The following is a 13,322-nucleotide window of genomic DNA, read 5'->3' on the forward strand; positions in this document are numbered from 1 at the left end:
GAGTCCTGTTAGTGCTGAGAAAGCACTCCGAGGTGGAGGAAGTGACCAACTGCTAGATGCTGCTGATCAGGGGAGCAATTGAAGACCAAGAACCAGCCACTGGCTTTGCAGTGTTGTAAGACCACAGCTGGATGGCCTTCAGTAAATTGAAGATGTGTTGTCTCCTGGTCTAAATGAATTTTCACTTAGGGAAAAAGCCACACTTCTAGAGCTGTCTTGTATGTTTTGTTTACCCTTTGATTAAAATAATATATGCCACTCTAAAATCTTGGAAGTCAGAGCAAAGCAAAGTCTATTTAAAAATAATCTTGCTTAATACCACACCCAGCTATCTACATTTGGTTTATTTCCTTCCAGGCTTTTTGTTCTCGTGAGCTGTTCTTGTTTGTTTTTTAAAGAATTTTTTATTTCTCTCTCCTTCCCCCTCTCCCTCCTCCCCCACCCCCCCCATCCCAGTTGTCTGTTCTCTGTGTCTGTTTTGCTGCATGTTCTTTGTCCGCTTCTGTTGTTGTCAGCGGCACAGGAATCTGTGTTTCTTTTTGTTGCATCATCTTGTGTCAGCTCTCTGTGTGTGCGGCACCATTCCTGGGCAGCTCTCCTTATGGGGCACACTCCTTGCACATGGGGCTCCCTACGTGGGGACACCCCTGCCTGGCAGGGCACTCCTTACGCGCATCAGCTCTGCACGTGGGCCAGCTCATCACATGGGTGAGGGGGCCCTGGGTTTGAACCCTGGACCTCCCATGTACAGATGCCCTAACCACTGGGCCAAGTCCGCTTCCCTCGAGAGCTGTTTTTACACCATGGAGATATTACTCAAACACATAACTTTATATCCCAAGTATTGTTCACCCCATTAAAATGAGTGCTTAATGACTACTTAACATTCCATCCTATGACAATACCACAGTTAACTTCAGCAAATCCTAATTTGGGGGCATTTGGGATAGTTCCAGTTTACTCTATTAGAAATAGGTCTGTGAAAGATATCCTTGGAATAAGTATTTATAAAAGTTTTAAGGCAGATTTTGAGAAATAGGAACATTGGGTTGAGCACATGACCTTTTTTTAAAGCTCTGCCAAACCACTCTCCAGAAATATATGCCAGATTACATACAAGCTTCTCATTCGACCCTTGGCAGCACTGAGAATTATCTTTCAAACAGTACACACTTTCGCTAAATTGGAGGGGGTGATGAGGAAGAATGGCTAATCTAGCATATCTTAAAAATATTGTCTAAGCAAAAAAAATTATCAAAAGTTTAGAAAATACAGGAAAAAAAAACACTAAAAATTCTACTTGAGTGACATATATCCATCCAATATATGGATGTGTTCTTAAAAAGTGAAATAATACTATGTATCGTATGTAACTTTGCTCTCTTTCAGTCAATAATGCATGGAGAAGAGTTCCATTGTATAGATATACTGTAATTTATTTGATCAAACCCGTTGTTGGACCTTTTGATGAAAATTTGTAAAATTTTGGCTTTTCCAGCTATTTAGCATACCCACCACCATTTCCACGTATTAATTCCTAGACAGGGCAAAGATATACAGGATTCTTGATTTGCACTGCTCCGATGCCCTCTAAATGCGGGTATTAATTTACATGACCTCCAGTCGAGGGAGAGTCCACTCCTTACACTATGACAGTGGGGCTTTGGTTTTGTTTGCTTTCAATCACCATTTGTTTCTGATTTGGGCAATCAAGGTAGTCCAGAAAAAGATGTCCCAAATCATCCTGAGTGGGACATTACAGGCTTTTTGTACATGGAAAAGATTTGGGTTAGTTTCAGTGTTTCTAAGTTAGTCCATGCTTGGTTTGTGCTTGATCAACTCAGATGAAGGGGGTCAGCAGGCAACTGCAAACGCAGTGTGTCTAAGAACAGACCTGGACAAACCAATCACAGTGGAAATAAATATCAGCTTTATTAACACTCAAAGTGCCATTCATTAATATTCATTCCAAAGTCCAGAAGGTTACTTAGAGTAAGCCTTTGCACCACAATCTTTCAAAGAATGAACAGGTAAGAAAAAGCAAATTTCGTTGTGCTAATTATTGCAGGCCTTCATGCATGATAAACCTAAATGAAGATGTATGCCAACCATATACAAATTTCCATATAAACAAAGTCGTTGGTCACTAACAAAATATAAACATGGTTTCTTTTACATTAGATTAAAAAAAAAAAATTTTTTTAAGCTGTTTACCAGCAAGGAAAAAACAAGTACACAGAAATTAGAAAACTCAGAAATTTTATACATTTTTACAAGAATAATTTTGCATGAACAAAAAATTGAAATATGCATGAAATGTGGCAAAAACCACATGGCATCTGGGCTTCTGGCAGGTTTTTCTAACCATACTGGCTCCTTTTAACATAAGCTTAGTGACATTCAACAGTGGACTTTATTCCTAACAGGAGTAATTTTTACATCGTACCGCATATTAAAAACAAGGTTTTCTTTAAGTACAGTAACATTGTCAGGCTTGAAATGTGATTTCCAAATCTTTTTCTGCCAGGGACTTAAAACACGCACAGTACAGTATAAAGACACAACAATGTATGTTTGGACATGTCTAAACAAATTTATAGTCAATCAATTACAAAGAATCACAGTATGCCAATGTATTGGTATAAGCCTAGTCTGACCTTGCCCAGTAAGGGAAAAATAAAAAGGTGAAATTTGGGGGATGGGAGAAGGGATAAAATAAAGGAAATATTTAAACAGAACAGTAGGACAGGCCAAGAGCAACTGGAGATTAAAAAAAAAAAATCTTGACATCTCTTCAAGACAATTTAGTTTCTCACATTTTCACAGCTCTGAGAATTCAAAGGCCGTTTTAGCAAACAGTGTGTTTTTCCTATGCTTAGGACCCACTTTATTCTCTTAATTTGCATTTCAGAGTTCTCAAAAGAGAATTCAATGTTTTTCCTTGCAATTATTTTGATTGAGATCTAAGTACAATTTGTGTCCAATTCTGGAAATACAAATACATTTCAAATGGTTAAAAACAAAATTAAAAAAATACTTTTGATCAGCCAGCTGAAAATATATTCATATAGTAAATAATCTCTCTGAAAGCTTTTATATATATTTAATTATTCTAACTAAATTGTACCCTTATAAAACAAGTTCATAAAAATGTAGAAATGAAACAAAAATAAGGAATTACTGGGTTATATACAATATACCTACACACAGAAAAAGACATCACGCAGACACACATCCTGCTACACAGTTAAAAGTATACTATCAAATGAGCAATGGATTTTAGAATATATTATAAAATTAGAAAGTAAAGTTGAACTCCTGAGTTCTTCAACAAAGATAGAACCATAGATAAGTATACTTTGTGAAAAAGCACGAAGGTCCACTGAAGTCAGGACTAGCAGTGGAGTTACCAACGGCTACATCTTGGACGGGGTTAAAGCACAGACACACAGACAGTAGTTCATTGCACGCATTCTTGATGCTCATACACTCAACAATTATTGGTCAAAGTAGTAAATCAGTGTACAAATTAAACATTTCCAAAAATGTGCAAAAAAGTCAGCCTTGATCAAGAAAAAACACCTCTGTACATAATTATAAACTGCCCAGCATTCAAGGGAGATTAAAAATAGTTACAGAGAGAAACCAATAGATTAAAATAGAGAATTTAATGACACGTTTAAAAATGTACATTAGATCAAAGGGTAAATTTACAAATTCATAATCATAGTTTTGCAATAATGAAAAGTTTATTCTCAAATTTATCCAAGTTTACTTTTATTTACAGTGATATCTGAATTAAAAGAACCATGTGAAATGTAGACATGTCAGACATTAAAAGTGTTTTTGGTATTAACTCTTCTATAATATTTCAGAACACAGGGTAGCAAATTTCAAAATGAATAGCAATAGGAAAAAATGTTGTAAACCTTTTACTTAAGATTGTATTAAAAAACAATCATTTGTTTTTAAAGAAATATTCCATCCTTAGACACTGTACTTTCTATTGAAAAGGTTATACTGCAAAGGTTTGGCTGCTTGCTTTTGCCCACAAGCATTTCCCACTCAAATATCTCCTTCCTTATTCCACTGGTTCTCTTGTCATTTCAGGTGGAAAGAAAGTCTTTGGAAAAATGAGAGTATGTTGAATCCATTTTGGAGGCTAAGTATCTAACAAAGTTTAAGATGTTAATTTTGTTACCTCTCTCTTCCCTCCTTCCAAGTAATGCTAATGCTGAAGTCATCACTAGTTATGTATACTTTTCATAAAATTCTAAAAAAATATAAGTGAACACAAAAGTGCTTTTCAGTATAGTTGTGAACTTTACTATTCTCAACCGGCATTATGGGACTCAGAAATCCTTATTTGGGGATAAATTCTGCAAAGCAGTCTAGAGAGCAGACTCTTTATGTTCCAAAATGTCTATGGCACAAAGCAAATGCCTAAGTCTTCTTCACAGCTTTCTTGAAATGCCCCGCAAATCAGATACAAGTTCATAAATGTTAAGACACTAGGAAGAAAGGATGCCACCAGCTTGAGACATCACATGTAAATGACTATGCATGGGCACCTAGGGTCAAGTGACGTTCTTAAGATTGGCACGGGACAAACTCAAGTTCGTAACGTCTGTATGGTTCCTTAATGGTTGGAGTAAATTCTGCATGTCTAAATGCAAACACTGAGCACCTGTCCTTTTCCTTGAAGGAGAGACTGACAAACAGATTCTCCTAGTACCTGCCTTATCATTCTTCTACTATTAGCTTACAGATGGGCAGAAGTAACAGTGCTAATCGTTTTGGCTACATGTACAGGGAATATAAAAGCTTTGGTTTAAAGTGATTCTGATAAAATAGATTGTGAAGACAAACCAGAAGTGACCAGTATAGGGAATAACAGTACTCACTATATAATGCATTTGCGTTTCAAAAAATACCATACGACTGCCAATTAAAATGCAGAATTTTGAAAAATAGGAAAAATTATATAAGACACTGTATGCAGGCTACAGATAAAATTTATTCTTTTGTCTACTGTAACTATAACTTGTCCCTCAACTTTCTGAAACTAACCTTGACTTCTCTCCCTAACCCGGAGAGAGCAATCTTGGGCTTCGCTGAAAGCTCATTTACCGCCTAGAGCTCTGAAAGAGGAGTGCAGAGACAGCTGGCCTTGGCACCCTTTCCAGATTGTGGCAGAAGACAAAGCAAAGTTAAAGACAACTATGAAGTAGGAACAGTGGCTTCACTGCACACCTTCCCTAGCTAACCAACAAGAGGTATATGAGAATTTCCTTTTAAATACTTGGTAAGCTAAGGAAGCTTATTTTGATACATCTGGCAGAATTTCTATACCAAAGAGTTCATTAAGAACTATGTAAAATCAATTACTTTCCATTTAAGAATTACAACTATTAATCATTAATATACAGAACACGTACACATACAAATTCAATTTTAATTGACTTTTAGCAACCAAGAGTTTGGCAATTTACAATAAATACCTTTATTAAACAATCATTTGTACTAGCTACTTGTGGGGAATGTGCTGAATTTCCTACCTGAAGATGATTACACTGATCCACCATCAAGAGGACATATACTTTTGAGTTCTCCTAGGAACAGGGGACTGATAACTGAACCTTCATCTTTCCTTCCATCTCATCCTGTCCCAACTCTGAACCCACACACACACAAAGCCCACACGTCACAGAGAAGTAAACTACAGTATTAGTCAAAATCTTAGTTAAAAAGTAAGGATTAGAATTTGCTATCCCTGGATTTCTTGCTTATTGCCCTAAGTTTTCTTGCCTCTACACTGGTAAACCATTTAAATGACCTTTTAGGGCAAAAACAACCATTCTGTCTCTGCTGTGAGACTTATGATTGAACCATTATATACAAAGAACTTAGACAAGTATTCGATCCTGGAAAACAGTTTACTACGTCTCTTTAGAATTAGAATACTTCTTTCTAGGCTTATCCTAGGAATGCACATCTAGTAGAGACTGCAGTGTTTCTATCACATATGCTAATTTTCTCTCCTCACTGATATATACATTAAAAAAAAAAGGAGGTAGAAAAGGTAGGAGGAAGAAGCAGGCATTAAGAAGTGTTTAAGGGTCAACACACAGTCTAAGGCCAAATGAACTCTTGAAGCCTAATGACTTTGGAAAAAATCTTCATTTTGGTGGGCATCTTGAATTATTACTGATATAAAATAAAATTAAGGCATACAGAGCAAAAGGCACTACCAAAAATTACAATTAATTGCTTTTCATTAACATTTAACCAATCTTAAAATTCAAATTAAAAAAAATCTGAATATCATATTCATAACAAAGACCAAATTTAATGAGAAAACAATATGGTCTCAAGAAACTGTCCTGATCTCAATTAACTTATATAACACTGTTGGCTGCTTCAATATCTATCAAATGTTTGGATATTTTAACAATTAAGACCAAAAATCTTCTCTTCTTAAAGCTATTGGAACAGAGGCTGAGTATTTTATGAGGAGGTCCTCAGAGAGGCTGCCTGATCTACGTGGGTTCCTCCAATTTTGACTCCATCTCTGTTGTTAAAGACATTTCAGTTTATAACAGCCAGTGATTGCCCAAATTGCTTTTCCCCATAAAAATAATCATAAAGCTTTAAAACATCACTGCTGAACTTTCAGGGTTAAAATAAGTAACTAGTTGCCCGTGTTTCCTCCTAGACTGTGACCTCCTTAAGAATAAGTTAACCCAGTACCTGACTCAATAAGCCACAATTATTGAATAAGCAAATAAAGATTTACCCTATTTTTTTTTAACGGAAAGACTCCTATACTTGATTGACACCTGGTGATTTTATATCAAGCTACTGGTTCCTAGACCCCAAATGAAAGCTCCAGCACAGAACCAAGGAGTTTGCATCTGGCAAACATCTTGGCTTTTGCATCAAAGCCTGGTCATCTCTCTAAAGTATTCAGACTTGATTTTATTTTCTAGTGTGACTTCACATATCTTATAACAACTCCATAACAAAATCTCAAAAATATTGCAGATCAGACGTGACAGAGAAAGCTACTACTCTACAGAAACAATTTCATTTTTATGTAGTTTCTCTTGAGAATAAGGTAGACTCTCTCAAGTGAAAGCCATTTCAATTTACTGTGAAATCAAATCATGTGCATTAATGTTTTGATCCCTTATCCATGTTATGAAATTTGACTGTGCCTTTTTATACATTTAAAAAATGGTTTTTTTCACCAGAAACATTCTGTAAATGAGGAACTGTGCTGAAAAATGTCAAGACAGTTACACTGAAATATTCAAAGTCTGTATACCTTTAAAAATACATTTTCAAGAATTACCAACTCATCAAAATTTCTATTAGTCATTACCATATTTTCCAATCCTTTTATTCAAAACAATTTGTTTGCAATGTTAAAGGCCTTATATTTAGTCCAAGCCTAAGTCATGCCACTTTGAATATCTCATCGTCTAAGTAGAAAGATATTTCCTGAAGAGCACATTGGACTGCAGGTGAATTTCCTCCAGCCACAAAAAGTCTGCCACTGTCAAAGCAGGATGCATTATAAAGGCACAAAGTCAGCAGTCTATCCATTTTTCAGCCTCAACAAAGAAACATTACAATATAGAAAATCCATTGTGCATTTAAAAAACAAAATACATTTAAAGTCATCTGAAAAAGCTCAGATTTCATTTGTTGATCCATATCATGATTAGAAAGAAGAAAAAAGTGGAGTGTTATATTTAACTGCCCCATAAAGGTGCTTCCTTTCAAAATTTTCTTTTTTTAATTTACATTTGGTCTTCTGTACCCCACAACCCCATTTTCAAGTTTCTTTTGTTCTAGTAGTTTTTTAAAATATATATATTAACTTTTATTGTGGTTTTTGGTAGCTTCACAACTTGTTTGAAATGAAGAGATCACATTTTATATAACTCTATAAACTGAGTCTATTTTTAAATCTTTACATAAAGAACATTATCTTCCCATAGCTATAATGTTTTATTTTATAAAGCAAAGGTCTTCTGCAGCAGTGTTAAAGTAGTAGTTTCTTTGCAGGTGCCCTTATTTTCTATAGCATTTAGAGAAGCAAAAGGAGACTGAGAAAAGCAAACAGCTTTGCTTTGGGTTTCACAACTTCCCAGATTTCTCTACAATATAAAGCATTTATCTTACACCCTGCACTGCTGGTTACCCTGACAGACCAAAAATGAGCCAAAGGGAAATCACAATCACAGAAGACAGTGAAACACAGGGAAAGGACATTGGCCCAGACACCACGACTTTGCTCAAGTAGAAGATGCCTTTACTCATCAAAGAGTAACTATAATAGATCCACACACGTAGGGTTTACATTCCAGCACAAGATCTGGCCACTGATTTCCAAGGAGCAGGGGAGCAGGGGTAGGGGCACAACAATTCTTGTTCTTCTTTGCAAGCTACTCCCGTTGACTACAAGAGTATAGATGGGAGAATCTTTGACAACTAATCTGTGCTTTGACTTGTTAGCAGCCTAGCTAGCAACATTTCAAATATTCCTATGGGGAATGCCTGGTAGGACCTTGATACAGTACATAAGATCCACCCAACTTCAGAAACAGTATTTTATGAGTACCTAAAGGACAATACCTATTGGCAGAAATAAGAATAACTGAGTCCCTTTTGATCCACAGTCATCACATTTAGGGACTTCAGAAAGACTATTATTTTTCCAGACCTTTAAAAAGGAAGTACTTAGAACCTGCTTTAAAATGCTGAAGGAAAAAAGTTAAAAGTGACCAAATTACTATCATTCATGTTTCAGGAGCACAATTCTATTAGAGATAGTGGAACATTCCCAGCTGTCCCCTTCCATTTAATATCCTTGCTAATGGATATATTATAGGTTAGAAATAGGTATTTTGAAACTTCCTGTTAAAGTAGTTAATACTTAATTTTGATACACTTTTCTTTTTCCACCATTATAAACTGATATTTCAGAAAAGAATATACAGGTGGCTGAGTTCAATAGATTCAGTGTTCAGAGCTCATTTTGCTTCTAAAATGGAAGAGTTAATCATTTGGGTGCCATATGCAGCTGATAAGGAAGAGATTGCTATTGTTTGAGATCATTCTCCCTTGATTTAAAGTCCTGGTATCTCTTCTTTTAAAATCCTTATTTTGAATTATATCACTTTCTAAGATTTACTTTTTTTGCAAGGAATCCCGCCTGCAGATGTCTACGTTCAATTTATAATTGGAACTGGTCTTTTCCTCAGGGTTTTTCATACTCGGTGCTATTAACATTTGGGGCCAGCTAATTCTTGGTTGTGGGGTGGGACTGGGGTTTGTTCCTGTGCCTTACAGTTGGTTTAGCAGCATTCCCGGCCTCTACCCACTAGATGCCAGTAGCTTGTCTCCCAAGCTGTGACAACCAATATGTCTCCAGGTCTACCAAATGGAAAGCAAAATCCCCTCACCCTATCCTAGATTGGGAATCACTATTTTACTTGATACTACTTTTTGAGGTACTTTATTCTGTGATCCCAAGAATAAGGGTTTCATTTCATCATAACAGCTTTAAAATATGGATCATCTGGACTGAAGTGGGGAATCAGGAGCTAGAAATAAGAAGATAGCATATATGGTTATGATTATTTCTCTTCTCCCTTCATTTTGATACTTTCCCCTCAAATTAAGAACATAGTTTAAAATACATTTAATAACACTTAGCTCTCTCTTTCATCGTTTCTGTTGACTGGCAAATGTCTCTTCTGCTCACAGCACTTAAAGAGAACAATCTCCTTTTGTATTTTATTTTGGACCTGCTCTATTGACTCCCCATATCTGCTTTAAAATAAAATAGATTTTTCTCTTTTTAAAGCAGAAAGCTCTCTCTCAAAATCACAGATTCCAGTAACATGGATCTATTATAGTCTATTTGCTTATTATACTGGTTAGGATTAACAAACATACTTAAGAGATCTGTGTTTTCTATCAAGATTCCTACTGAGCAAAAAGCTTGGTAGACAGAGGTTAAGATACAAGGAATACAGACATAGATGGATTCTATAATCATTGAGTACCTATCCTAACCTCATGTTTAGGGCTCAACCCCAAAAATGAGGGTCTATTTTAAATACTATCACTAAAAACTACAAATAATACATAATTTTCTTGTTTTCCGCTTCTCCCCCATCACCACAAATATGTCAGTGATATCAGGGAAGACTTTAAAATCTTTAAGTATACCAAATGATTTGTTTTTACTAAAAAAGAGTTACTATGTACTAAAGTGCTTTATCTCTCTGAACCACATCAGTACATTATAAAAATTTTAAAAAAAAGTTTCAAGTTCTTGTAAGGGAAAAAAAAGACTAAATATAAAAAATTTAGGATACTATTATTATTAAACAAATTTAACCAAGAATCAAGAGAAATACTTTCCCTCTTGTCTTTTTTTCTCCCCCATCTCTCTTTTTTATTAAAAAAAAAAGAAAAGAAAAGAAAAGTGCAGTCAGAGAGAAGGTGAATGAATAGATGGGAGCTGGGTAGAGGCACAGGGTAAGTTACTGGCTACTAGTGATAATGCACAAACATGTGCCTTAAGAGTTCATCAGCTGATGGTCTCAGTTTAGCCTCTACAAAAATCCGTTTGAGGAAATCTCGAGTATAGTCTGAGACATGAGGTGGCAGCTTTGGGTTTGTTGGCTGAGTGGCGATTTTAAAGATGGCAGCCATTGCTTCAAATTCAGCCCAAGGAGGCTTTTCAGTTAGCATTTCTACCACAGTACAGCCTACACTCCTAAAAAGAAATCAAAAGAAAATAAATTACACAAACAATAACATCATAAAAGAAAGCTAGTTAGCTACAAAATGAGAAAAAGGAGTGAAATGCATTATTATATTAAATGCAATTTGTGATTTCAAGTTAGGTTCCATCAAAAAGTTGTGATTATATAAAAGTGTAATTTGAACATAATTACTGAAAACAGACCACAATTTAATGACTGACTCTATCACTTAACTCGAATGGTTAGGCAAAGAAAATTACTATTTTTGTTTTATATATTTTCTCACTTGACATTAAATATATCTTTTTGTCTTTATCTTACAGAGAATATAAGCATTAGAAGATTTGTTGTTTGCTTTCAGGTGTCTAAAATGAGTATCTATTAAACTCTTTACTGGGTGGGAAACAGGAAATGGCCATTTTATGTTCCAACTTAGTTATTAGATAGTTAAGGATAAAATGAATTATTATAAGAGATTGACAAGATTAATTACTTGTAAAGCTCTTCAGGCAAATAAAATGAATACAGCTCCTCCCTGGCACAGAGGGATCACTACCACATACCAGCTGAAGAAGCAACTAGAAAATGACCTTGAATTAAAGATTCAATGCGGAACAGCAGAATATACCTGTCTACATATAATAACATGACTTCGGGAAGCGGTTTGACCTAATGTAAGGGGGAAATGGAAAGGAGAAATGAGATTATAAGGCTGTGAGTCTCTAAAAAAGAGTCTGGAGGTTGTCAGAAGGAATACCCCTATGTACAACTGAACAGAGTCTAAGAGACAGATAAGGTAGATACAACCCCAGGTATTGGTTCTTTTGAGGGATAAAGAGACCCACGGGTTCTATGGTCATGGCAGAAGGGGTTCACTGCCATGACAGATGGCCCTTCTTTGGAGCTGGTGTTTCTGCGTGATGGAAATGGACTCAGAGGGGATCTCTTTTCACAAGACTTGCATGCTACTTTATTGGAATTGTAGTTGGTGCTGGGTTTAAGATATATGTAGGGGATTTGAATCTCTGGACTGATAATATGACACCCAGGCCCAGAGCCTCAACAGACTTCAGCTCCTACACTTTGACTTATTGGACTTACTCCACTCAGCTAACATGGAGTTGAAGAAGGTCAACCACCACAACATGGAGCCTAGAGTGTCTACAACTAGAAGCAGGAAGAGTGCATCCAGTACCCATGTGCAATCTAAGCCCTCACTTGACATAGGTGTGCAATGGACACAACCAATCCAATGTCCACAGAGAAAATGTGGAATGGGTGTGGGAACGGTAGCCATGGGGGCTGCTGGGTGTGGGGAACGGGAGGAAGAGATGAGATGTGGAGGCGTTTTCGGGACGTGGAGTTGTCCTGGATAGTGCTTCACGGACAATTACGGGACACTGTAGATCCCCCCAGGGCCCACTGGATGGAACGTGAGAGAGTCTAGGCTATGATGTGGACCATTGACTATGGGGTGCAGTGATGCTCAGAGATGAACTTACCAGGTGCAATGGATGTATCACGATGATGGGAGAGAGTGTTGCTGTGGGGGGAGTGGGGGGCGGGGGCAGTGGGGTTGAATGGGACCTCATATATTTTTTTTAATGTAATTAAAAAATAATAATAAATATTTTAAAAAAATAAAAATAAAAATAAAATGAATACAGCTATGTTGAGGTCTGCTTAAGAGGAAATCCTTCCAAAAGAAGAGAAAATTGGTGCCAGAACTCTAAAACAGTGAATTTATGCCTCAAATGAGGCATTATTTAAAATACACGAATCCTTGTAACTCTGACATCTTATTTCAAAAGCACAAAAGACAATTTGAGTTTTTTTTATCATGGGTGGAAATCAGTCAGAAGACAGGTAGTTTTCAGGCAAAGCTAGCATCATAACCTACCAGATGTCTGCTTTTCTGCCATAGCCTTCTCCACTAATTACTTCAGGGCTCATCCAGTATGGTGTGCCTGTGACAGATTTCATTCCTGTCCCAGACAGACAGATGGTCTGAAGACGTTTGCTGGCCCCAAAATCTCCTAGTTTGACATTGCCTGTTGAATCTCGCAGAATATTTGCACCTGTAAATAAGAAAGATCCTCATTTCCTTACTTTTACTCACAGTCTGGAATATACCGTAAAAGAACAATAGTAGAGAATTTCTTAGCAGACTCTTCATTCTGTCTTCAGAATTAGCTGCTCTCTGGCTTCTGAGCAGTAGCTGCCCAGTGCCCAGCCCACAGTCAGACCTTTCTAAGTTTCATGGCCTGGACACTGAGTATTTGTTTACCTGTGGGGGCTTCTGGATCTAAGGCCATATTCCCAGAAATCAGACAAGGTAGCTGGGAATGAGGATTAAGAGTGGAAGGGGGAAGGGCTTCAAAGGAAACCTGGTGAAAAAGAAAGCAATATCAGGGCTCCCAGCCCCCAGTTCCTCCCTCCAGAGGCGAAGGAGCCTTTGACTAAAGCTAATTTCCTTGAAGAACCAGCTTCTCCTCAAGAACTTTCTGAAGGACCCTCATAACCAGAAACTTCTAG

The 13,322-nt window shown here is 36.7% G+C and overlaps 1 protein-coding gene across 2 annotated transcripts in view; it reads right to left on the bottom strand.

Moving 5' to 3' along the window:
* Nucleotides 1-1,907: 1,907 nt before the first annotated feature.
* MAP3K2 (mitogen-activated protein kinase kinase kinase 2) overlaps nt 1,908-13,322 on the bottom strand; it is a 117,715-nt gene continuing 106,300 nt past the window's right edge. For both annotated transcript variants that reach the window (XM_058301174.2, XM_004459210.5), the window contains exons 16-17: nt 12,688-12,865; nt 1,908-10,798 (exon numbers count right to left, since the gene is read on the bottom strand). In XM_058301174.2, coding sequence (XP_058157157.1) covers nt 10,573-10,798; nt 12,688-12,865 — 404 coding nt within the window. In that variant the 3' untranslated portion in view covers nt 1,908-10,572. The remainder of the gene's footprint in view (nt 10,799-12,687; nt 12,866-13,322) is intronic.

The sequence above is a fragment of the Dasypus novemcinctus genome, chromosome 7, assembly GCF_030445035.2.
Source record: "Dasypus novemcinctus isolate mDasNov1 chromosome 7, mDasNov1.1.hap2, whole genome shotgun sequence".
Taxonomy (NCBI): Eukaryota; Metazoa; Chordata; class Mammalia; order Cingulata; family Dasypodidae; genus Dasypus; species Dasypus novemcinctus.